Source organism: Macrotis lagotis, chromosome 8 (genome assembly GCF_037893015.1).
Source record: "Macrotis lagotis isolate mMagLag1 chromosome 8, bilby.v1.9.chrom.fasta, whole genome shotgun sequence".
In the NCBI taxonomy this organism is placed as follows: domain Eukaryota; kingdom Metazoa; phylum Chordata; class Mammalia; order Peramelemorphia; family Peramelidae; genus Macrotis; species Macrotis lagotis.
The window spans coordinates 177,281,967-177,309,295 of record NC_133665.1 but is presented as its reverse complement, the minus strand read 5'-3'; the positions used below and the strand labels follow the sequence as shown (position 1 = coordinate 177,309,295).

The 27,329-nt window shown below is 37.3% G+C and overlaps 1 protein-coding gene across 11 annotated transcripts in view; it reads right to left on the bottom strand.

Moving 5' to 3' along the window:
- Nucleotides 1-27,329, bottom strand: part of DNAH12 (dynein axonemal heavy chain 12) — a 174,806-nt gene that overhangs the window by 87,681 nt on the left and 59,796 nt on the right. For 9 of the 11 annotated variants that reach the window (XM_074198897.1, XM_074198898.1, XM_074198901.1 and 6 more), the window contains 13 exons: nt 26,934-27,173; nt 25,535-25,780; nt 23,163-23,282; nt 21,801-21,910; nt 20,282-20,465; nt 19,556-19,696; nt 18,492-18,575; nt 17,097-17,285; nt 16,506-16,625; nt 7,668-7,856; nt 5,898-6,049; nt 5,066-5,204; nt 774-940 (listed from right to left, as the gene is read on the bottom strand). In XM_074198897.1, coding sequence (XP_074054998.1) covers nt 774-940; nt 5,066-5,204; nt 5,898-6,049; nt 7,668-7,856; nt 16,506-16,625; nt 17,097-17,285; nt 18,492-18,575; nt 19,556-19,696; nt 20,282-20,465; nt 21,801-21,910; nt 23,163-23,282; nt 25,535-25,780; nt 26,934-27,173 — 2,081 coding nt within the window. Of the gene's footprint in view, nt 1-773; nt 941-5,065; nt 5,205-5,897; nt 6,050-7,667; nt 7,857-15,039; nt 15,253-16,505; nt 16,626-17,096; nt 17,286-18,491; nt 18,576-19,555; nt 19,697-20,281; nt 20,466-21,800; nt 21,911-23,162; nt 23,283-25,534; nt 25,781-26,933; nt 27,174-27,329 lie in introns of those variants that run through there. The other 2 variants (XM_074198906.1, XR_012471044.1) reach the window with 2 other exon arrangements.

Here is a 27,329-nt window from a genome sequence, read left to right as displayed (position 1 = left end):
TTCTCAGCTGTAAAATGAGTTACAGAAGAAAATGGCAAACCATTCCAACATTTTTACCAAGAAAACCTCAAAGGGGCTCATAGAGTTAGACATCACAGAAATATGATCGAAAGACCCACAACCTAGTAGCAAGGAAGGGAGACCTGCCCCAGACTGGAGCAGCCTATCCAGCCTTTGTCTAGAAGTTACCTAAATAATATATGACAATCATAGCCCTTGAACTGGAATGGTCCTCAGAAGCCATCTCGCATGGTCCTCAGAGACCATCTTGCCTACCCTACTAAAGAAATTAAGGACCAATAAAGTAACGACTTGCCCAAAATCACACAAAGATTGAGTGTCAGAGCTAAGTTGTGAATTTGGGTCTCATGATTCCACACTTCGGTGCTCTTTGCTCTCTCCAAAAAATAATCAGGAGGGATAAAAAATTGGGGGGGTGGGAACTGGTCCATCCTGTACTGGAGAGAAAAACTGCAGGAACAGGTAGTAAAGAGTAAACTGCTGAAGTAGGAAAAATGATATAGGAAAAATAACTCATTCCAGTGAATCACCAGGATGAGGCAAGACTATTGAGACAAGTTCTTCAGGCTGGGTTAGAGGTGGGGTCAGGTAAGTCAGGCTCTTGAAGTAAGAAGAGACTTTAGAAGTTAGCTAGTTTGACCAGTGCCTGGACAGATTGGAATGCAGGTCTTCCTGACTCTAAGTCCAGCACTCTTTATCTACTGCACCATCCAGCTCCCCCTGACCAATCATAGCCTCCCTTAAATAGTTACCAATTTCCATAGTCAAAAAACTGGCGTAATAATTCAATAGGTGGCTGAGCTCCATATTTTTCCAATGCTGGCATATTCATATCATCTATAAATATCACACATCTCTTTCCCATTGGAGGGCCAAACACTCCTTTGCGCCTTTTGTCCAACCTCGCCATGATAATATTCTAAAATGCAGAAGAAAAAGACTAACTGAATATGGATTCATTATTATTATTATGTTGTTATTATTATTATTATGTTCAAAAGCAGTCAGCGGTTAGGGGATTCATGTATTAGAATTACTGATAACCATGACAACAATGGACTTCCATTGTGTTTCTTGATTTTTACAACATAAAATGTTAGACAAGTCAGAATAACATAACAAGGATTGTCTCAGTTATTTTTAATAGTGTCAAACAACTTACTATTATGATTTTGTTTTTAATTGGGGAATTTTAAGTTTGAAAAGTCAGATTCACTTAGGAATGTGACATGTCACAGAATCACAAAATTTCAGAAATAACTCTGGGGATAAAAAAACAAACAAACAAAAAAAAAAACCTTCCCACCTACCACTGAGGAGCATCCACTCTATCAGAGAAGTCAAGAAATACATAGAAAATAGATAACAAGATAGGAGTTGAGAGACCTTCTGGTCTAACCTGTTTCTGATCAGAAATTTTGCCCTAGGCCTAGAGAGATTTGCATGAACTGATGCTGTGTGAGATAAGCAGAACCAGAAAAACATTATACACCCTAGCAGCAACATGGGAGTGATGATCAACCCTGATGGACTTGCTTATTCCATCAGTGCAACAACCCGGGACAATTTTGGGCCATCTGTGATGGAGAATACCATCTGTATCCAGAGAAGGAGTTGTGGAGTTTGAAGAAAGACCAAAGACTATTACCTTCAATTTAGAAAAAAACCGTTATTGTGTAGTTTTGCCATCTCTTATATTTTTCGTCACATTCAACTGAGATTAATGTACCATGGAAACAAAGTAAAGATTAACAGAATGCCTTCTGTGGGGGGCAGGGGGGAGGGAAGCAAGAATAGGGGAAAATTTGTAAAACTCAAAATAAATAAAATCTTTCTAAAAAAAAAAAGAAAGAAAACTTTCCCTGAATGTATGTGATAAACGGCCCTTGGGCTTCTCTCTTCTTTGGCTTGGGGCTCATCTGCCATGAGGAGCTGCCCTGCACTCTCTGCCAACCCACCTTGGAGCATCAGTTTCAGTTATGAGGTCCCATGACAATGACTCCTAATGACAAGTATCAAATACAATCTCCTCCCTTCGGCACATCAATCCTTGAAGAAACAACTACAAGAATCACCAGAATGACTTAGAAGATCAATCAAAGAATTAAAGGGAACAATCACAAAGGTCATCCAAAGAATTCAAAATGAGAATCACAATAAAAATTTAGTTCAAATTATATAAATTCTTTCTAAAGCAATGGACTCTCTGGAAAAAGAGATTTAAAGATTCAGAACCAAATATAGAGAGGGAAAAAAGGCCATTAGGCAATTATATTGGACTATCTGAGATCTCTAAGAACAAAAATGAAGACCAAAAGTGGTGAGACAATCTAAGAATTACTGGTCTCCTGAAAAGTCCAACGAAACAACGAGTCAAATACCATATTTTAGGAAACCATGCAAGAAAAGCTCAGGAGTATAGTTAACAGGGAAATATATAGATCAGTGAAATCCACCTGCTAACAACAGAGAGAAACACCAGATTCAAATCACAACAAAATACTGTGGCCATGCTTCAGCATTTCAACCTAAAATAATAAATCTCACAAGCAGTAAGGAAGAAGCCTTTCACACATCAAAGATAAATGGTCTAAATCACCTAAGCCTTTGTGTGATTCCATGACAAATTCTATGACAAATTAAGAAAAGGATTAGATGGATTCTTTTTTTTTAAAGACAAATGAAATTACTTTGTAACTTAAGGTAAGAGATAATTCAAATTTAGCTTAACTGCCAATAAAAAAGATAGATTTCAACAAAAAGGAGGAATTTTATTCATTCATAATAAGAAAGTAAAGGCATTTAATATGCAATTTCATTAAAAGACATTGAAGAAAGGTTCAACATGCATGAAAAGATTTAGTAATCAATGTTTAGAACCTTTTAGAAATCTCATCTAGTTTAAGGAGAGAACTAAAACAAATCTTTTATGGGTATAGCTCATGGGCTAGAAGACCCAACAACAGTATCCAACAGAGGAAGAATCAAATTTCTATTTCCTGAAATGTGGAGTCTCAGATGAAGGTCCATTAGATGGATGGGAAGATGAGGAAGAATAAGAGAGATATACACATATAGGCTGAAAAAAGGAGGAGACTAGGCAACTCTCTTTTAGATGCCTTATTTAGACTGATTATCATTAAGAGAAGATAAAGATGTTTATAGTCAAAGTCCATAAAAGAAGGGAAAGGGAATTATCCTATATGTTAGATGACATATGAGGGAAGAGTTGAAAGATCAAATGACTAAATATAAACTTTAAAGTGCCTTATAAATGCTAGTTATTATTAGCTATTGATGTTATAAATTATTAACTATAAACATTAATAATATGTATTATAGAATTAATTATATAATTGATGGTTATAATATACTAGACATAATATAGTAAATATATAATTAATAATTTTAATAATAATTAATATTGATAAGCAATAATTATCAAAAGGATCATGACCTGATGTTCTTCAACCATCAATCAAGCTCGTGTCATCGGACAGTCATGACACTAGATGTCATCATCCCCAAGAAATGGCTCAAAACAAGTAAACTCTTTGTGAACCCATACCTGAATAAGCAACTTCTCTAAAATATTCCCAAGCAAGAGACCTTACCTCCACTTAAATAGCTCCAATGAGTCAAATCCTACTCTGGACAAATCCACTAGGAAATTTTTACTTTAAGTGGAACCAAGACTGGTCACCCTGTAACTCTCTTCCATGGCCCCTCACTTTGCCTTCTGGGGGCCAAGCAGAATATAGTCAATCCTGCTCACATAGAATAGTCTTCAAATCCCTCCCCCAATCTCCAAGCCTTCTCTTTTCAAATCTAAAAATTTCTTATACCAAGAAATTCTTGAATGATTGATTTTCTAGTCCTTTTACCATCTAATATCTCTCATTAAGAATACACAAAATAGGGGCAGCTAGGTGGCACAGTGGATAGAGCACCGGCCCTGGAGTCAGGAGTCCATGAGTTCAAATCCGGCCTCAGATACTTAATAATTACCTAGCTGTGTGGCCTTGGGCAAGCCACTTAACCTCATTGCCTTGCAAAAACTTAAAAAAAAAAAAGAATACACAAAATACATGGATTAGAACCAGGAGGGATGGGAATTCAGGGAAGCCTGGAAGGATTAGCATGAACTGATGCTAAGCGAAATGAGCAGAACCAGAAGAACATTGTACACCCTAAAAGCAACATGACTGTGATGGTCAACCTTAACGGACTTGCTCATTCCATCAGTGCAACAATTAGGCACAATTTTGGGCTATCTGCGATGGAGAATGCCATCTGTATCCAAAGAAAGAATTGTGGAGTTTGAACAAAGAACAAAGACTATTACCTTTAATTTTTAAAGAAAAAGTTATCTTATGTAATTTTGCTATCTCATACATTATTTTTCTTCCTTAAGAATATGATTTCTCTCTCATCACATTCAATTTAGATCAATGTATATCATGGAAACAATGTAAAGACTAACAGACAGTCTTCTGCGGGGGGTGGGGGGGGAGGGAAGCAAGATTGGGGGGGAAAGTTGTAAAACTCAAAAATAAATAAAATCTTTCTTTTATTTAAAAAAAAGAAACCTAGGGGCGGCTAGGTGGCGCAGTGGATGAAGCACCAGCCCTGGAGTCAGGAGTACCTGAGTTCAAATCCGGCCTCGGACACTTAATAATTATCTAACTGTGTGGCCTTGGGCAAGCCACTTAACCCCATTGCCTTGCAAAAACCTAAAAAAAAAAAGAAACCTACTTAGTTCACAAAATCAAGCTACTTTCCAAAAAAAATACACAAAATATGTTCAGGGAATAATAAATTAGTTCAGATGAGGAACAATTTTAACATTAAAAAATAATAGAAATACCAAGATAAAGTTGAATAGACTGAGTATTAAAATAAGAGTTTTAGAAGGCTTTGAATCAAGCCAGGCTATGGAGCTGAGACATGAAGTACTAGATAATGGACAGTTAACCTTGCTTCTTGAGGTGATATTTAAATAAAGAGAGAACAGTAAAATATATTTAATTAGTTTTAATCTGACCTGAACCTGATTGGCACTGGTCCTTGCAGAGAAATTAACAAAGAATGGAAAATATTCATCCCTGTTCAAATGGTTCATGAGCTTATCCTTCACATAGACCGATTTCCCAGTACCTGTTGGACCCACAAAAAGCAGTGGCCTTTAAAAGGAAAAAAAAAATAAAACATGAATAGGTCATCCTAAAGGGAAAATACAGGAGAAAGAGACTTCTATGTTGTCAACTAACTGTATCTTTTCAGTGGATTATTATGTATAGACAATGAAAGGTCAATGGATTTAGAGATTGAAAAACTGGACTGAAATCCCTTATCTGCTACTAGCAATCTGTTTGACCTTGGGCCAGTCAATTCATAACTGGGTTTAATTTCCTCACTCCCAAAATAAGGTATTTGCAGAAAAAGATGATCTTTTAGGTCTCCTCTCTATATGAGCTATTATTTAGTAAAGAAAATGCTAACCCTTCAGAATAATGAAATCTTCATTAGGCCTAGGGAAAATCCTTTGCATCCTGTCTCTATAGTTTACCATCTCAATTAATTTTCTCACCTGAAAAGGAGGGACTTGGCCTAAAGCTGGGATTTCCTGAGGATTACAAAATTTTAATTCTAATTTTTAATTCTAATTCAATATGACTGATCTATTTTGTAATCCTATAGATTTTGCTTTACTTATTTAACAACATGCTTACAGGAAGGGAAGCCCAAGGCTCATGAAACCAAAAAAAGGTGAAGAATCCCTGGGCAAAAGGACTTCCAAGTTCCTTCTAGCAATAGAATTCTCAGTAAATTAAATGATTAGATTTAGAATGTCAGAGTTTAAGAGAATTACTTACTTCTCAAAGGAAAGGCATAAGTCCATTAAAAAAGTATATCTAATTGTGTCCATCGTAGGAACTATAATTTCTTGAATCTTGGTACTCTTTTCTCCTAAAGAGGAACTTTTAATTAATTCATTCCAGTGAACCCACCGGCCTCGGTTCTTCAACTACAAAAAAAAAAAAATATATATATATATATATATATATATGGTTAAATCTGTGGATTTAATATAATTGAAAGATTTTCTTCATTTATTTTTTAAATTATCATGTTTGCTTTGGAAGATTTGATATATATTTTCTTTATTTTTATGACTAAACAAATACCACATAACTTTTAAAAGAGTCCAATGATCAAATTTACCCATTTTTTCATTTCCTACTCTAGCTCCTCTTGACCCACCATTTCCCGTTTCTTCAAAATTCCCTTCTATAAGTACAAATATTGGGGAAAGTAGTTTAACAAGATCCCAAGCAAAGGAGAATAAGGGATTTTCCAATTTTTATTAAACTCAAAAATAAACTAATTAGACAATTATACATATTTATTAAGTATCTTCTTTGTACTAGACACAATGTAAAATGCTAGATATACACATTTAAAAAAGAAACAGTCCCTTCCCTCCTCAAGGAGCTTACAATGGAATGGAATCATTGAGCTAATAAAAATAAATTCATATAAATAGATCAAATGTAACACAGTTACTCTGAATCTTTGTGTAGATGTGCCACACATTATACAATCAGAAAACAGTGGTTTCAATCAAATTTGCAAATTTCAACCTATTTCCAATACACCTATTTAAAGAAATCCTGTTGAGTATCTTTCAATAAAGTAAAAGATGATGTATGGTTTATATCATATCTAAATTAGGATGTTCATGTCTAGACTGGGTTGCTTAAAATAAGATATATTTGGATAATCCTCTTTAAGAGTAGAGAAACTGGGGGCAGCTAGGTGGCGTATTGGATAAAGCACCAGTCTTGGAGTCAGGAGTACCTGGGTTCAAATCTGGTCTCAGACACTTAATAATTACCTAGCTGTGTGGCCTTGGGCAAGTCACTTAATCCCATTTGCCTTGCAAAAAAAAAACTAAAAAGAAAAAAGAGTAGAGAAACTGAAATTATGTGAATTGAGTGGTCAACCCATGCCCATTAAAAAGAAGTTCAACTGGGCGGCTAGGTGGCATAGTGGATAAAGCACCTGCCCTGGAGTCAGGAGTACCTGGGTTCAAATCCAGTCTCAGACACACTTAATAATTACCTAGCTGTGTGGCCTTGGGCAAGCCACTTAATCCCATTTGCCTTGCAAAAAAAACTAAAAAAAAAAAAAAAAAAAAGAAGTTCAAACTCTTTGCATTGCCTTTTCATACATAGGAAGACCTGCTGCAACAATACCAAGCAAAAAACCACTGAGGGCTCTGCCCAGGTGAGTGCGAAAACACTGACTGGCCTCCATTTCTCCAGTTGCTACCCACAGCATAAATCATCACCACAGCTTCCTCTTCCCAATGCCGACTTGGTCCAGATGAAAATTCAATGACCAGTTATACTGGAGTATCCTATATCTGGTTGTTCCTCCTAGCAAGAGTCTTTCCTCTCATTAAAGTTGGCTCAATTAACTGTCTCTCAGATATCTCCATGCCTCCTTGTAGTGTACTCTGGGACCTTAACCCCTATTCAATTTATATTACCATTGGACAAAATTCTAGACTCAGGGGCCAAAGGAGCTTTCCCCCTTGGGCCAATTTCAGCATCCACTCACCCATGCAGGTGATCTCATACCTCATATGTATAGTCATAGACCAGGCCTTTTTCTTCAAAGTTGCATTCCCATTTGCCCAACCCTGGTGGTAATGGGTGTTCTTCATTCCTTCCTGCTATAATTTCTCTGACAAAGCTATCAAAGACAAGACGTCCATCTGTGTCACAGCTTCCTCCAATGGACCAAATCAAAGAGAATATAAAGCAGGCCTGTTGGGACAAAAATAGGATTTACTGTTTTTAAAATAAGTTTTTACTGCTATTTTCTATTTATCACCATCAAGTATTCCTTCCCTCTCCCTCCCTGAGAGTCATCTCCTATGATGAATTAAAAAAAATCAGTACAACTGATTGACACACTGAAAAAGTCCAAAAACATGTGACATGTGTTACCATCTTCATGAAGGGTTAGTTTGTGAAAATCATGCTGGATCTTTCTGATTTTTGTTAATTTTCTTTTAATTTTTAGGGTGTTTAATTATTTTACCTACATAGTAATTTTAAATTTTTTTCTTGGTTCTGCTCATTTCATTCTCCATCAGTTCATAGAGATCTTTCCAGGCTTCTCTGTATTGATCATATGCACGCATCATTTCCTACAGCACAGTTATATTCCATTACTTTCATTTACCAGAATTTGTTTAGCCACTCCACAACTGATAAGCATCTACTCTGTTTCTAGCTGTTAGCAATCAAAAAAGTGCTGCTATAAATATTTTGGAGTATATGGGAACTTTTTTGGAATCCATGGTTTCCTTGAGATATATGTGTATGGTTCAAAGATTTGGTTCAAATATTTTAGTCACTTTATTTGCACAATTACAAATCTCTTTCCAAAATGATTACACCACTTCACAGCTCCACCAACAATGTATGTGTCTCTTATCATTTCATAACCCTTACGCAGGTTTGTCCAACCCATGGCCCTCAAAGCCCTTTCAGGTGGCCCACATTCTGCTTTTGGAAAATGCTGCAACATCACAGACAAGCTTAACCCTTAACACCACCCTTGACAAATTTTTGTTGGGCAATGCAGCCAGAAGAACTAAAAGCTTGGACACCCAAAGCCTACACCATTTACTGTTGCCATTTGATAAAATTAAGATTGATTCTGAAGAGAACACGAAATATTCTATCTGTCAGATCTAGGGAGAGCAGAGAAGTTTACAACCAAAAAACAGACAGAAAACATTATAAATTGCAAAATGGATGATCTCAACTATATTAAAAAAGGTTTTGCAATATCTGGAACTATGTCCAAAGAACAATAAAACTGATCATATCCTTAGCAATACCAATACTAGACCTATAGCCAAAAGAAACCATAAAAAATGGTTGAAGCCTCATGTTCAAAAATATTTACAGCAGCTCCTATTGTAGTGGCAAAGAATCACCCATCAATTGGGGAATGGCTGAACAAGTTATGATATATAAATGTTATTGAGTTCTATTGTTCTTTAAGAAACCAACGGATGGACTTTAGAGAAACATGGAATGATTATAGGAACTGATGTAGAGCAAAGGGAGCAGAACTAAGTGAACATTACTACACACATTAGCAACAACATTGTGAGTTGATCAGCTATGATGGATGCAGCTTCTCTCCACAGTTCAGAGATCAAGGACAATCCTGGGATCTTATTATAGACAACACCACCCACATCCCAAGAAGGAAAAAAAAAACCCATGGAATCTGAGTGTAGGACTATGGTCACTTTTTTAAAATTCCTCTTACATTTTTCCTTTCAATTTCATGGTTTTCTATTCCCGCCCCCCCAAGTTCTAATTCCTCTTTCACAAAATCACTAATATGAAAAAATGCTAAATATGAATGTACATATACAACTTTTATCAGACTATTCATCACCAAGGGAAGAGGGGAGGTAGGAAGGGAGGGGTAGAAAAATATGTAACTTATAAAGGTGCAAGTGAATGAATGTTGAAAAACTACCATAGCATGTAACTGAAAACATAAAGTATCAATAAAAAACAAATAAATAAAACCAATACAGTTTAGATTAGAAGGAATGTAGAAAACTGGTCAACAATTTTTACATAAGTCATTCTCCAACTGATAAATGGTCAAAGGATATGAACAGGTAGTTTTCAAATGAAGAAATTAAAGCTATTTATAGTTATATGAAAAAAAATGCTCCTAATCATTATTGATTAGAGAAATGCAATTTTTTTGGGGGGGGCTAGGCAGTGGAGTTAAGTAACTTGCTCAAAGTCACACAGCTAGGTAATTACGAAGTGATTGCAGTTGGATTTGAACTCAGGTCCTCCTGACTCCAGGGCCAGTGCTCTATCCACTGTACCACCTAACTGCCCTAGAGAAATGAAAATTAAAATGACTTTGAGAAGCCACCTCACACCTATCTGATGGGCTAAGATGACAAAAAAAGGGAAATGATCCATCTTGGAGAGGATGTGGGAAAACTGGGATACTAATGCATTGCTGGTAGAGTTGTAAATTGATCCAACCATTCTCAAGAGCAATGTCAACTATGCCCAAAGGATTATAAAACTGCATACCCTTTGATCCACCAATACTTCGACTAGGTTATCATTCCAAAGAGATTATAAAATATGGGAAAAGTTCCATATGTACAAAAATAATTACAGCAAAGAATTGAAAATTGAGAGGATGTCCATCAATTGGGGAATGGCTGAACAAATAGTGGTATAAGAATGCTATGGAATATTATTATTTATACTATTATAAGAAATCATGAATGGCCAGACTCTAAAAAAGCCTGGAAAGACTTGCATGAACTGATACTGAGGGAAGGGAACAGAACACAGTAAACATTATACACATTAACAAAAACATTGTGAGATGTTCAACTATGATGGCCACAACTCCTCTCAGCATTTCAGGGATCAAAGATGAAATATCATCCAAATAGAAAAAATTATAGAGTTTGAATGCAGAGCAAAACATACTATGATTGCTTTTTTAGTATTTCTTTTTTTTTTTTCCATTTTTTGCAAGGCAATGGAGTTAGGTGACTTGTCCAAGGTCACACAGTCCTGATTCCAGGGCCTCTATCAACTGCATCACCTAGGTGCCCCTATGATCACTTTTTAAAACTTCTTTTATGTTTTTTCTTTATTACTTATGGTATGTTTTCTCTTAGGTCTAATTCCTCTTTCACAACACATCTAATATGGAAATATGTTAAACACTTTACATGCACAACTTTTACCAAACTGTTTGCCACTGTGGGGAAGGGGGCAGGGAAGGGAGGGTGGTAGAAAAATGTGGAACTCATAAATGTGCAAATGGATGAATGCTGAAAACTATCTTTGCATGTAACTGGAAAATTTTTTAAATTAAAAAAAAGACTGATTCTTTATCATTTTCTTATTGGTCAAATTTACAATTAATTGAATTTTTCCTATTACTGCTTAAGTCACCATTTTTTTTATCTGAATTTAGTTCAAAATTCAGCAGGCCTGTAATGGATTAAGTTTAAAAATCTAGTTTTCAAGGCAGCTAGGTGGTGGTACAGTGGATAAAGACCCACCCTGGAGTCAAGAGGACCTGACTTCAAATTTGACCTGAGACACTTAATAATTGCCTAACTCTGTAACCTGTCACTTAACCCCATTGCCTTAAATAAATAAAATTTTAATCCAGTTTTCATGCCTCAAAGAATTTTTGCTAACTTTGAGTACTGTATGTGAATAGAAAGGAAGTTTGGGCCTGATATCTACTATCCTTCAAGATTGTCTGGATTGCTGTCCAAAACTGTGAGCTATTATTTCATACCTACATTCAGTGAATATGTTTTAATTTCAAGAGAGAAACTGGGGTTAGAGAGGTCCCTTACCAAGCTTCCAACTTATCATCTTGTTCCCTTGCCTCAGTTTGATAAATAATCATATTGCCTTTAATCCCATGATGTCATCTACTCTGTTCCTCAAAACCCATAAAGGAGGAGCAGTTCTTTTGCTTGGGGTACTTGACAGTCAAAACATTGACCATTTATTGACAGGTAGAATGTCCCTCCTTATAAATTTTATTTTTCATGATCTATCACAGTTTACCCTTTTAAAAATTCTAATTACAACACATTTTGGTCATTTTCACCAATTTGCAAGATATGAGGAGAAATCTTAAAAGTTGTTTTGGGGGCGGCTAGGTGGCACAGTAGATAGAGCACGGGCCCTGGAGTCAGGAGGACCTGAGTTCAAATCCAGCCTCAGACACTTAATAATTACCCAGCTGTGTGACCTTGGCAAGTCACTTAACCCCATTGCCTTGCAAAAAACTAAAAAACAAAACAAAACAAAAAGTTGTTTTCATTTCATTTCTCTTATTAATAATGATTTTGAACATTCTTTCATATAGTTGTAAATATTTTACAATTCTTTTGTAAACATTTTCATGTTTTCCCTTTGATCCTTTGCTCATTTATCTACTAAGGAATAACCACTAACCATATTTATTTATATGTTTGTTTAACTATTGTTTGTTTCTTGAATTGCCTTTTCAGATCCTAATCAGAGAAATCTGATACAAATATTTCCCCCTTGCAACCACTTCCTTTCTTCTTCTAGATGTATTGTTTCCTATTCAGAAGCTTTTCAATTTTAGTTAATCCAAATTATCTATTTTATCTTTTAAATTTCATTTATCTGTTTTGATTAGGAATTTATTTCTTACTCATACCTATGAGGGGAATGTGATGTTTCTCTTCTTAGTATGATTTTTACTATAAACTCATGCTTTCAATTAGAATGTATAGAGTTGGTGTAAGACTAATTTCTGCCAGACTTTTCCAGTTTTCCCAGCAGCTTTTAACCAAATAGGAGACTTTCCCCTAGGTAATTTACATTTTCCTCTTTGTCAAAACACTGGTTTATTGCTTCTTTTGTTTCAGAACCTTCCCTGTCTAGTATATGCCATAATCTAACTATCTCTCTCTCTTTCCCTCCCTCCCTCCCACCCTCCCTCTCTAGTCCTCCTTCCCTCTCTCTCCTTTAATACATACCGGTTGGTTTAGACGACTGCTCCTTTATAATATAGTTCAAGATCTAGAGGTACTGTCCCCCTTTATCCTTCTTTTCATCATTACCCTTTTGTTTTTCTAAATGAATTTTACTCTCATCCTATTAAGTTAAATATCCTTTTGAATTTTGATAGGTATAACAATAAAAGTCTAAATTCATTTTGATAGTATTGTCATTTGTATTTCATTGGCATGATCTAGCCATGAACACTGTTTAGATTATTCTTTATTTCTTTAAAGAAGGCTTGAGGGGCGGCTAGGTGGCGTTGGGGTGGCTAGGTGGCGTAGTGGATAAAGCACCTGCCTTGGAGTCAGGAGTACCTGGGTTCAAATCCGGTCTCACACACTTAATAATTACCTAGCTGTGTGGCCTTGGGCAAGCCACTTAACCCCATTTGCCTTGCAAAAATCTAAAAAAAAAAAAAAAAAAAAAAAAAAAAGGATTGAAAATTGAATCTTTATAGGGCTTTTGAGTGCTTTGGGAGGTTGATCTCCAGATATTTTATGAATTTTTCAGTTATTTAAAATGAGAGCTCCCTTTCTATTATTGCTTCCTATGTCTTGTCCTGCTATAGAAATGCAGTTGATTTTTGAGGATTTATTTTGTAACCTGCAACTTTGCTGAATCACTATCTTTGAAGGGGGGAAAAGACTTAAAGAAAAGTCTTTAAGTTGTTCAACTGGGGACTGAAAATCATATTTTCACAACCAAGTATAATGGAGAGGAGTTTTCTAGATTAAAAAATAAATCACTGCTGAATTCTACAAAAAGTGTGATTTCTTGGGCTGCCTCTGAAGGGTTGAGTTCCCCCTCATTGGAGATATTCAAGATGATGGACAACCACTTCATTCAATCAAAAAGCATCTTGTAGTCACTTATTATGTGCCAGTCCCTGTCCTACAGAACCAGGGTGTTTTGGGAGACACTTAATGAAAGTTTATTGATTGACTGAGAGTCTAATGGGGGGATATCACTTTTCAGGTATGCTGTGGCAGGGACCCTGGGTCGGATATGGGTTAGTCTCTTGTGGTCCCTTCCAGCTCCAAAGTGCTATAGTTCTCTGATCTTTATTAGGTACTTATATTGCATCAAAACATCTCTGACTTTTACAGGTTAGGTTAGGTGAGCAGGTTAATTTGGGTAGCTCCAGTGGTGCAGTGGATAGAGTACTGGCCTTGGAATTCAGACACTTGAGTCTCACTAGCTGTGTGACCTTGGACAAGTCACTTAATGTTGACAGGCTCTCATCCAGGGCCATCTCTAGTCATCCTGATTCACATCTGTCCATTGGACCCAGATTACTCAGGGAGAGAAAGTGATGCTGGGAACTTAGCATAGCATCCCCTCTCTAAAATACAGTTCTTATGCTTGTCATGGCATTGCCTCCCCTGATATCATGGTCTTCTTCGAAAATGGAGGACAATCATCATCACAGTATACAGCCCCCATAGGATTCACTCAAATACAACAACTGTCTTCATTTCAAAGAGATTCACTGCTCCACAGCCTGGCCAGAATCAGCACTTTCCATCAACACTCTAGCTTAGCTAATAAGAGCCAGCACAGATAGTCACTTTTAAGTCTTGCAAAGTGTTTTATCTGTATTATCTAATCTGGTCCTTCCATAATCCCATGAGATAGCTTCATAAAAACACACTTGCCTTCTCTTTTAAAAATCAGGGCCACTGCCCTCTTAAGTCAGTTTTTATCCTTTTCTTCCCTTTCTCTTTTAGGGGGCTAGATAAACTGAATACCCACAAAATTAAGTATTATAATGACCATTTTGTTATATAATCTAAAGGAATAACAAGTTGTGCACAGTAGATATGCAGTTTCATATTCAATCTTCTTTTTTATTGAACTATGTTGTGGAAATGCTTGTTTTAATTCATTAATTTCAAATAACATTAATTAAAAATAGCATCTAAAAAATTAATATGGGGGCGGCTAGGTGGCGTAGTGGATAAAGCACCGGCCTTGGAGTCAGGAGTACCTGGGTTCAAATCCAGTCTCAGACACTTAATAATTACCTAGCTGTGTGGCCTTGGGCAAGCCACTTAACCCCATTTGCCTTGCCAAAAACCTAAAAAAAATAAAATAAAATAAAAAATTAATATGCTCAATTTTCTGACTTGATGAAAATTTAACAATCAGTTCTACTGCAAGAGTTCAAGGTAACTCCATGGTACAAATTCCACCTCTGAGGCTACTACTGGGTAGCCTTGGCCAAGTCACCTCATGGACTTCTACAAAGTGAAGGGGCTACTAAGCAATCTCCGATATCTCTTTCCATTCCTGATCTAGCACACTATGATCCTACTTGCTAAGGTCACCTTGACCAGACCTTCTTACACTGCCACACTTGGCTTCTTACACTGCCAAAGCCTGGTGTCTGCCAAAGCCGGCCAGGCTAACTGAACTTCCAATCCTGACCCACTCAGGTTGGCTTCATCAAACTTCTCTCCATCCTCCTGCAGGCCAAGGGACCAATTCTCTGATCTCTTCAACCACTTCCTTCGTGGTTCATCGAAAAAGACTGCCTCTGAATCCAAAGGCCTCCTCTCTTACTCATCAGATTTCCAAACATCTGTGAGAAAGAAAAAACTCTAGGTTGCCAAAAAGAGACCAATAATTTAAAAAGTACCAAACAGCGTCTGATCACATTCCTCCACAAAAAAGATGAGAGAAGTTGGGGCTCAGTATAGATAACTTTGAAAACCATGGCCTGGGAACCTAAGACTATGTTTTACAGAAAACATTCTTTCTAGGCATTCTTTCTAAGTGGAAAGGATTTTTGTTTGTTTTTTAATCAAAAGACCTTAATCTAAGTTTGTAATCTTTGGCAAAAAGCCCATACCTAAAAACTCCTTAATCACTTTACTGTTATTTCTTTCCAGAAGTTCCATTTTAGGGGTCTCTATGCCTAATCCTAGAGCCTTTTTCCCATTGGCAGTTCTTCTGCAACCTCAATTTGGGAAAGGGATCTCAGAGCACTTATCCCTCAGTTGTACAGCTTTCATCACCATGGGGGACCCCTAATCACACTTGCTTCCCAAATCCCCTTTTATATTCTGTTTTGTCTATTAGAATGCAAGCTCCTTGAGGGAAGGGTATTTCTCTTTGTTTGCATTTGTGTCTCCAGTGTCTGATATACAGTAAAGAGCATAAAAGATGCTTGTTGGTTGATTAGAGAACTGCCCTCAGAGTCTAGAGGACCTCTGTTTATGACCCATTTCTGATACATCCTAGCTGTGAGTACATGGATAAATTTCTTAACCTTTGTCGACCCCAGACAACTTGTTAAGATTATAAGTGACCAAGAAGGTATTCATTGATATCAAAAAAGGGAATTCCATAGGTAAAATTAAAAAAAATTCTTTAAACTGAACTGAGGTAAATATAACAAAAAAATTATATAGCTTATATTTATGAAGCTTTCAATTTTAATGTAAAAGGAGCAAGCCTAGTCTGTTAAATGTGGCAGTTAGGGTTGAGGAAGAAAATGGAAATCATCAGAAAGAGCCAGGGCTCACAGTCTACAGTATATTTGAGCTTAACCTGAAAAAAGGTCAATGAAGAGCAGTCTGAACTTATATCACTAAGGAAGAGCTCAAAGAGCAGTGTCCAGTCCAACAAGTCCATCCAATACCCTCTAGGAAGTCAAGTTATTGGAGGATCTCACGGAATTCAGATTCCCAAACCCTGTAAGTTGCTTTCATCAATCAACCAGTAAATATGTATTAGCATTAGCATTAGCATTATTATTGTTGTTGTTGTTGTAAATGGAAGGCATAAGATGCGAGGGACCAGGAAAAAGGGAAAATGGGAAGAAAAACCAACCATGATCCAAACACGGATGTGTTTACTGTTCGGGTCGGCGGCAGCCACTTTAGCAAGCAAGACTTCAAAGAGGCGAGTGAGAGAGACGACAGCATTGCTGTTACTGGTAGGAATCAGCTCCTGTAGAAGCAAAAGGACAATTGAGGCTTGTCTATGAAGGGAGGTCACACAGAATTCATAATTCAATAGAAAACTTGTCTAAGGACCAATGAAAGTGAGTAGCTATTGACTTTCACTCATTCATTCGTTCAAAATGATTCAATGAGCCCTGGTTACCATCCAGCTATAATCTATGAACTTATGGAGTTTAAGAAGTAAGGATTGAAAGAGACAGAACTGAGGAAGGAAAGGATTCATTCCTGGCTGGCCTGAATATCTGGGTTCACATGATCTGAGATCCATCCAAGGGATACCTTTTGTCTTTCACCTTCCTTCTGGGACACTTTGTCAAAATAGGAAGCATTCAAAAAGCTAGACTGACCCTGTCATGGGGAAGACTCTGCCTGGTTGGGGAGAGGAGCCACTGGGAAGTGGTAGCAATATAAAAGAAAAAGAAACAAGGACACCAACTTGGTTTGTAACTCAACCCACCTTGCATTTTTTCTGACGAAGTCGAAGAGCCGGGGTTATCAACCAATCAAAGAGTAGGTGCAAAAGATCCTGATATTCCTTTCTGTCTAGAGGTTCCTCTAAGGAATCCAACCAAGAAGTGACCAGTGGTTCCCAGCCCAGCTGGAGGGGCTCCATGTAGATCATACCACAGCGACTGACAGTGGCTGGCTTAAGAAAACAAGGCAAAGATGTCTACTTTACAGTGAAGATGACAAAAATGAAAAGGACGATGGCTAAGGGGGCACACTAATGCACTGTTGGTGAAACTGTGAATTTGTCCAACCTTTCTGAAAGCAATACGGACCCATCTTCAGCAAGTTACCAACTTGTGTGCACCCTTTGACCAAGTGATGATGTTGTCCTTCATTTTCAAAGACCATGACATCAAGGAAGTGAATTGAATAACATATATGTGAACTGGATTTGAGTGAGGGGGTGCTGGGCTAAATCACCAGCCTCATATTCTCCTCTGGAGCCATCTGGGTTCAGTGGTCAGATATGAATCAGGATGACTGGAGATGGTCCTAGATGTGAGGCATTCAGGTCACACAGCTAATCAGTATCTAAGACAGAATTTGAACTCAGGTCCTCCTGACTTCAGGACCAACATACTATTCAGAGCACCATCTAGCTACAAGATCCAAATCCCCAACAGATCAAAGACAAAGGAAAAGGACCCAGAAGCACAAAATTATATATAGCGGCTCTCTCTGCTGTCACAAAAAACAGGATACTTAGGGAGCACACATCAGAATAACGGAAAGTTATTGAACTACAAAGAATTGACTAAATAATTTCAGAGAAGCCTGAAAAAACTTGCATGAACAGATGGAAAAAAAGTAAGCAGAATCAGGAGAACAATTTAGATAATTACAATAGTAAAAAGAGAATGACTTTGAAGGATATGAGAACTCTGAGCAAAGAAATGGATAACAATCGTTCTGAGGACCAGTGAAAATGTCCACCCTCTAACAGAGGGGACAGAATCAAATGTAGTCATGGTCTATGGGGGGGTGGGGCTTGTTTTACTTCTCTATGCACATTTGTTACAAGGAGGTTGTTTTTCTTTTTTCAAATGAGGGTTAATGAGAAAGGAAGGAGGGAACAAGGAAAAGGGCAATAAAGAAAAACCAAAAAGATTATTAAGGGTTTTTTAATTAAGAGGTCGGATTTATTTTATGCTTTTATAATATAACATTATATATTAATCATATCATATCCAGTGGAAAGCTACAGTTCTGTGATCGAACTTCCCTTTTTTTCATACTTCTGTGTATTTAGAAATGCCCACTTAGTATGTGGCTTGCTATTTTTTTTTAATCTACCTACCAATAAAATGTTCCTCAGCTGCCCCAGGTTCAGCTGCCAACTTACCGAGGCCTGGGAAAGGTCCATAGTTTCAAAGATGAGGCTCATCTGAGCAGACATCTGGATGATCTCCCCACTCATCAGGCAAAGCTGAAGGCAAGAATTTCAAGAGAGACAATTAGGAAAATCCAGTCCCCACCTTTCAAAGGCATTACCTAAGAATTCACTTGAGGTAGGAAAAAATGATTTGTTTTCATTTCCTAAAGGTATCCAGAATCAGAGACCAGCCAAGGCTCAGGGTGGCAGAAAGGGCTAGGATTTGGAGGCTGAGGACCAGTGTCTGAACCAAACATCAACATGACCTGTGGACCTCAGTTTCGTCTTCTGTCACATCAGGGGTTAAAGCAGATGACCTTTGAGATACCTTCTGAACTTGAAATCTATAATCTCTTCTTCTAATACCACAAATTAACTATTGAGCCCCTTCCCATACCAGTCTTAGCACAAGTCTCCTCTTTTTCAGGTGAAACAGTCACCAACCCACAAGGTCTAAGGAATAGGTCTCATCATCCCCAGTTTGTTAATGTTTCTCTTTAAAAATCCCCCATATTTGACTGTCATTTAGAATGAATGGACAGAAGTTACATAAAGGTATTTTTCAGCTCAATATGAGGAAAAATGAGATGATATAACTCATGGATGGAAGTTCCTGAGAGGAATTTTAGGTCAATGTAGGATAGTCTAAAAGTCCTGCTGAAATTTTGAACTATCAGATTTTATCATAAAATAGCAAATCACTAGCACTGTCCCACTGAGACTGATAGTGGAGCCAGAGGCTGCTACTGGCTCTGTGTGTGACCCAGAGCACCTCACTGGTGCTCCTCAAGTCTCCTCATCTGTAAAATAAGGGAAGCTGGAAAAGATTTCAGAGGTCCCTCCAGCTCTATCTCTAAGACTCTAATACCAGGGCAGGTTTCACATCAGTAGAAATATTTAAGGAGGAGATATGGTAGAGATGCAGGCATTACCTCCTCTGAGATCCCTTCCATATATTAATACATATTAATTAGTCTAAGCAATTTTGCAGTAAATTTGAATTCCAAATTCAACTTTCACAATACATCATTTACCTTTTTGTTGTCATCCAAAACTGTGTTCATGCTTTCAATCCACAATGTATCAATGGGTCCATCAAATACCACCCATTTGCGGTCTGGGGTCTCTGCCAGGGCAAATTCTCTAAAGGTATTGGCAACGATACCATCTGTCCACTAAGAAAGGTGAAGGAAGGAAAGAGTTGGAAAGTTATTTTATCATTATCATTCAGGATCCTACAGTGCTAAACTGATGTTCAATGTAGGGTTTGGGGAAATAACAGAAATGAAAAGGGCACAGTCAGTTTAACAAATGAAAAAAGAGGCAAAAAAAATAGGGTATTTGAACAGAACTGTGCTTTATTACAAAGGGAAGTTAGTATTAGCTAACATAGAAAGAAATATCTCTCCAAAAAAAAATCATAGAATGAGAAAGTTTACAATTCTCCCCTCCCACCCCCCAAAGTGATAGAACTGGAAATTTCTTGTTGTAGGGTTAAATGAAGGATTTGGTGGGGAGAAGTTTGTTTAAATGTGATTTACATTTAGTTGGGTTTTTTTTTAACCAAAAAGAGTTTTGAGGAAGGTTAAAGTTTTTACTCCCTAATCCCATAATTTCTTTGGGGGGTTGGAGGGGAGGGTAAAAAAAGAAGCCCTGGAGCCAGAGGAATATATATACATGAAGCCAAGATCTGAGGAAGTGGAAATCTGGCAAAAACCCTGCTGAAAAACGAATTCTAAAATCTGTCCAAGTTTCCTGACCTCATGAGACACTGGATCAAACTGGCCAAAAAGCTGTCCCATTGTGATGGACTTGGGGTTCACGGTCCTGTGAATGACCTTCTCTTCCTCTCCATATGAACGTTCATTCATAAGCGATAGTGTGTCAGCCAACACATGCAGAACCTTCGTCTTCCCCGCGTAAGGTTCCCCAACAAGCATGAACCTTTAGGACAATTATTAGACAAGAAGGTTGGAAGGGATACTAATGGGGAGTGACTGGAGACACTCACTGATTCATCCTGTAGTGTAGACAGAATTCTTTTAGATGTCCTAGAAAAGACATTGATACACAAAGAAAGAACAGTCCAATATATATGAAATATATGAAAGTGGACCAGCTAGTCTCTTCTTGAATTTTCAGTGTTTCTGAATCCTTGGTTTCTCTTTCTAGATAAAATCGGCCAGGACGAACTATCTTCAGTTATGACTTAAAAATCTCCAAGTTCACAAAGTGAAGAATCCTAAATCATAACAGGGATGAAGACGACAGACTCTTCTTGACTAATTTCAGTTGGAAGAAGAATGAAGTAACAAGAAGCAATCAAAATTCAGGAATGGTCCAGTTGGTCCATGGTCAGGAGATCTTAATCATTTTTGTGTTCTGGACCCCCTTTGCCCTTGGGACACCCTCTCATAATAATGTTTTTAAATGAATAAAACACTTAGGATTACCAAGGAAACCGATTATTTTGAAATAGAGCAATCACAGTGTTTTTATGGACCTAGGCTTAGAATCCCCATTATTGAGTGGGGGTTAGGTGATTCTTCTTTCCTTGTGTACTAATTTCGCCTATTCTAGTATATCAAAGACATTAGATTATGAAATCCCTGAAGCCAAAGACTGTCTTTTGCCTCTCTTTGTATACTAGTGCAAGCATAAGGTAGGCACTTAATAAATGCTGACTGAGTTACGGATTCTATTTACACTGAAAGGGAGAGAGCATTCTTTCTCCTTACACTAATTTTTTGCTTTAAACTGAGCTTATCCCTGCCTCAGAGGAAAAAGTATTCTGCTACTTACTGACAGCTGGCTAATGACTTTTGAAAAGTTGACCCAGTCCCATCCAATGCCATGCCTTGTCTAGAACTATGGAACTATATAGACTGAAAAACCCTTCAGAATCAAAGACAGGGAAGAGAGGATCCCCCATTTGAGTTTTAGCACAGCCCACTGTAGCTCCGCACATGACTGGCAGCCAGGTGGAAGAGAAAGATGTACTCTACCATCTTGTTTATTCCCATTGCTTTAATCTCTTCATTATTGAAAATAAACATAAAATGATGGAAAAACTTAAAAACTAAGAATTCATGTCTAGTAATCAACATTTCATAGGTCTGAATCATTTTAATGAGAAATTCTTTAACAGACTGAAGATGGTGGAAGGTGGACAATGTACACCACCATCTTGCTCATCCCAATACTTTAACCTCTTCATTATTGAAAGTAAATAAATAATGATGGAATAACTTAACAACTGAGGAGACAAAATCATCTTACCCATGTCTAACAATCATCATTTCATATGTCTGAATCATTTTATCGAGAAATACTTTAGCAGGTTGAAGATTGTGCATCTTGCAGCATTCATAAGCACATTCCAGAAAATCCTGAATTAAAAGAAAAATAAGAAAGACTGCTTTCCATTGAACAGGAGGAAGAAGTTCTCCTGATTAGTTTCAGCTGAGGTATCACAAACTGTTTCTTCTTCTTGGAAATAAATTTCTTTAAGTGGTGACATGTTTTTATATGGAAAAACTATGGAAACAAATTTCATACACACCAAAAATGGCAAAATTAGAATATTTCTAAAGCAATTTAATTGGGGCAGCTAGGTTGTACAATGGATACAGCACTGGCCCTGGAGTCAGAAGGACCTGAATTCAAATCTGGTCTCAGATATTTAATAATTACCTGTGTAACCTTGGGCACGTCACTTAACCATTGCCTTATAAAAAAGAAAAATTTAATTCAATATTTAAGTTCCTCCTGTGTGTACAAAACACATAGTGTTAGGCACCAGAGAAGGGACAAATATTAGGTAGTCCACCATCCCACGTGATGTAAATATGCAATCCATCATGCATCATAAATTACAATAGAGGCAGCTTTGGTATTTCATAACACTCTCCTGTGATATGTATTAGGTCAAATTACCATTATTAATTTACCTTATTTTTAGTTTGAACTGTAGTATTTATTCTATTTGTAGATCTATTACTAGAAATATAGTCACATGAGGTAAAAAAAAATCAAAATATACATACACAACAATTAGATGAAATAATATCAATCATAAGGAAGAAGGGGGTACCACACACACAATAAAGAGAGAACAGTTATGCAAAGAGAGAAAGAGCTGACCCATCACTAGACACATAAAGGTTGAGATGAAAGGAAGTTCTAGTGATAAGGTGCCTTCTCCTTGACTCTCACAGTCAAGACCACTCTCCTGGTACATTTACATCAAGAATCACTCTACTCTGATGATGACTTTGTCCACAAAGACCTAGGTTGGCAGAGAATAGCAGTTATGGTGGGGAAGAAATGTGCCTCCCTATGTGAGGGGCTTGGGACAAAGCTCCATTCACCCAACACAAGTTATGGTTCTGATGATTGAGTATTACAATTTATGTTGGGAAACAAAATTTCTTTTTGTCACATAAGACATTTTCTGTGACTTGAATCCCATTTCACTAAGTACCAAACTAGAAAGCATACAAAATAATTTCATCTGCCTTTATGAAAGTCTGTTAACTCAGTTCCTCACTCTACAGTCAGAGCAACTTACTCAAATTAACTTACTTAAATTCCTCAATGAGACAACTGTTAGGAAAAAAGCAGCCTAGCAAAGGTACTTACATTATAATCAGCTTCTGGAAGCTTGATACCAGGAAACAGGTCACTCGTTATTCCATTGAACAAGGGTATGTCATGGGACAGAAACTTGGGTTCATTCACATCCTTTATTGATCGAAGAAGCTGAAAGTATCAAGCATAGAAAGCTGATTATGCATGTGCACTAAAATTCCCACGAAGCCTATAAATACTAAGACAGAGAGAAAGCCAAAAACACTGGGGAGAGGGTGAATGTGATCTATCGATATGGTAGAACACTATAGAATCATAAGCAAGGACTGAGAGGAATTCCGAGGAATAAAGGAAGACCTGAGGTAAGTGAAGTGGAAAGAACTAAAACACCCAACTACTTTTTAGAAAACAAAACCAAAGAGCAGCTAAATTCAGATTAATTCCTGTGAATAATATTTGCCCCAAAGAAAAGAAGGTGAAACACATTTCCCTCTTCTCAAAAGAACAACTCTGGGTTCATTATACACCCTTTGTCAGAAACTGCTCTTTCTTACAAAGGAAGGTTTGATAGGGGGGAATAATGTTTTTTAAAAGTCAATGAAAGAGGGGCGGCTAGGTAGCGCAGTGAATAGAGCACCGGCCTTAGAGTCAGAAGTACCTGGGTTCAAATCTGACCTCAGACAATTGATAATTACCTAGCCATGTGGCCTTGAGCAAGCCATTGACCCCATTGCCTTGAAAAATCTAAAAAAAAAAGTCAATGAAAGGGGTGGCTAGGTTGGCGCAGTGGATAGAGCACCAGCCCTGGAGTTAGGAGTACCTGAGTTCAAATCTGGCCTCAGACACTTAATAACTAGCTGAGTGGCCTTGGGCAAGCCATTTAACCCCATTGCCTTGCAAAAATAAAAAAAAAGTCAATGAAAAACATTTAAAAATAAAACTCAAACAAAATTCTACCTTAAAAACTATCTTAAAAGTTCATATATAGCATAATGGACTTGCTCATTTCATCAGTACAATAATCAAAGACAATTCTAAGACTTGAGATGGAAGATACCATCCAAATTCAGAAAACAAACTATGGAGTTTAAATTCAGATTTAAGTTTACTATCTTTAATTTTTAAAAGCTGTCTTATTCATTGTGCTTTTTACCTTCTTTGATTTTATTCTTCTTTTACATCATGATTAATATATCAAGTATAACTATATTAGATTTTTTTTTCTCAGAAGGAAGGGGGAGGGAAGGGAAGGAGGGATAAAAATGTGAAACTCAAAACCTTACAAAAAATGATTGCTATAAACTATCTTTGCATGTAGTTGGAAAAAAAATATTTTAAAAAGTTCACATAGGGGGCAACTAGGTGGTGCAGTGGATAGAGCACCAGCCCTGGAGTCAGGAGTACCTGAGTTCAAATCCAGTCTCAAACACTTCATAATTACCTAGATGTGTGGCCTTGGGCAAGCCACTTAACCCAACTGCCTTGTAAAAACTGAAAAAAAAAAAGTTCATGTAGAAGATAATGATTATATTGGTGACCAAGGTGTCACCTTTAAATTGTCATTACCATAACAAAGCTATCATAATAAATTTATCAAAATAAAATGACTATAAATAAATTGCCAGTACAATTACCATAAATTTTATTACCATAATGAAAAGGAAATTATACAGATGAATACAGTATTTCAGACTCATAACAAGGAATTTCTGTATCCAGGGAATGTGCTACAAATTAGCAATGAAGCAAGGTGGGCTGAAAGAGCAGTTCACCCAGTCCATCACCCAGTTGCTGCTCAGTTGAATTAAATATTCTTGCCAACTAGGGGGTTGATGGGCAACATGCCATGGGGAAAAGTCTGGAAAACCTGGCTTCAGCTCCTACCTAGGACATATCTTGACTGTGTGACACTAGAAAAGTCACAAACCTTCAAATTATTGATAAGGAAAGTTTCTGTTGAAGGCAGGATTTCAATCAGGACTAAAAAAATCAATTCATATAAATGGAAGGATTTGAGGCAGCCAGATGGCACAGTGGATAGAGCACTAACCCTGGAGTCAGGAGGACCTGAGTTCAAATCTGACCTCAGACACTTAATAATTATCTAGCTCTGTGACCTTGGGCAAGTTACTTAACCCTAGTTAAGTTTTGGTTTGCAAAAAACAAATCAATAAATCAATAAATGGAAGGAGTTTCTACACTGGAATTTCCATATGAGTAAAACCATATATGGGGGGCTTATCTGTTGTCTTCACTCTCCCAAAGAACTATGAAGCCTATGAGAGGTCTCTAAATTTGACACTCTGGGAGAATATCCCAGTCACCTCACCCTAGTACAGCTCTACCTTTTTCTTCCTGTTCTTCTCCACCTCCCTAATCTGGATCCCCTGCATAAGTTAGGAATGGATCTGATATTTCCTTACAAGGATATCTTCATTTTCATCCGGAAATTTCAGCTTGAGATTCCCAGCTGCAATCAATACTGCTTTAACAGCCCGCATGCCATAGTCATAATGAAACTGGGATGAAAGCTGTTCAGAACATAGCCTGTAGGTCATCACAATCTTCACAGACAGGGGTTTGGCATTCAGAAACCCATAAGAGTAAAGAGAGATTTCTGCAATGAGGGCGTAGTTGGGCACCATCATAGCCACTGTCCGGAAGAGAACCTACCATACCATCAGAGAGAAAACAGTTTGATATGATTTAAAAGACAAAAATGACAACAACAAACTGTAGATTATTAACAACAGACAAGGTTCACCATCCCAAAGCAGTTGTGCCATAGTTGACTCTTCCTCTACAAAAGGGAAGAGAAAGATTAATCACTGTTCTCAGATCACCTGGTAAACAGTCTTACAATTTAAATAATTAGCTCTGTAATAAGTGCAACATCATCAAAATAAGAGTAAACACTGAAGAAAGGTTCATGACGATGGACTTCTCAAGTGTCACCAATACTGGTTTATCTCTGGATGGAGTCCATGAAATGACCAGGATTCAGAAGTAAAATCCAAAGGCGCCCCAACCAATTCATGATGGCAATGATATACTAAACAAATGAGCCATGCACATTTCCTTTACAGAAATAAGGGAGTTTATAGAAAGGACATTCTTCAGGATCCCAGTATTAATGACCAATCTATTTGTCATTAAGTGTTTATTAATATTAATAGAAATCAGAATTAGCAGGCATAGGTGAACTGTAATCAACACCCTAAGAAAACCCTATACATCAACAAGATGATTGTAGATTCATTGGAATATCCAATTCTACCTCACAGAGATTAAAACAGACAAAAGGGAAATCTCAAACAAATAAGAGAAAATTATAAAAATTCTAATAGAGCTAGTTATAACATAATAGTCATGGGGGGGTGATATAATAGAGGAAGTGCTGAATGCTGTGTCAAACAAGGTTTGAGTTCAAATCCAGCCTCCAGTCACTTATTTTCTCTGCTTGGTTCTCTCATCTATAAAAATAGAGATAATAATAAACGGGATGGTCCCCTCCCCACCCCAGGCTATGGTGAAGATCAATGGAGATAATCTGTGAAAACTTTCATTCACTGTATCAACAGTCAATCCTTATCAATATGATTTTCCTTTTCTGATGGAGTTCAGATAGAAATGGTCCACCTGGGAAAATCCTGCCATCAATCATTCTTTTCTACTCCATTTTCAATGAACTCCTCCCCCAGATGATGAATGATGAATATCATTATTATCTGTTGTTATTATTTTGTTCTCATCTTTGCCATCTTATTGTCTGTTGGTGTCGTTTATAGTAAAAGAATTCAGAATCTTTTTTAAAAACCTTACCTTGAGGTTGTCTGGTAATTCAGAACGCCCAGCATAACCAGGATTCATGGTAATGGCTACAAAACAGTTTGGGTTGAGGGTCAGTTCTGTCCCCTCAAAATTAAACACTTCCAACTTTGACTGGATGGCTCTCTGGATGCATAGGATCTGCTGGGCAACTACAGACAAAACTTCTAGCTCAATTCGATTAAATTCATCAAAACATGCCCATGCGCCAGAAGATGCCAAACCTTTAAAAAACTAAAGGCAAATGAGCAGAGAATAGGAAGTCAGAGAACATCATAGGTGTTAGTGGTCATCTAATCCAACCCTTACTTGATCTAGTCTCCCCTCAACATTTCATGCTGAGAAGTCAGTTACCCTGTGCTTTGAGAGAAAGACTCCACCAAAGGGAAA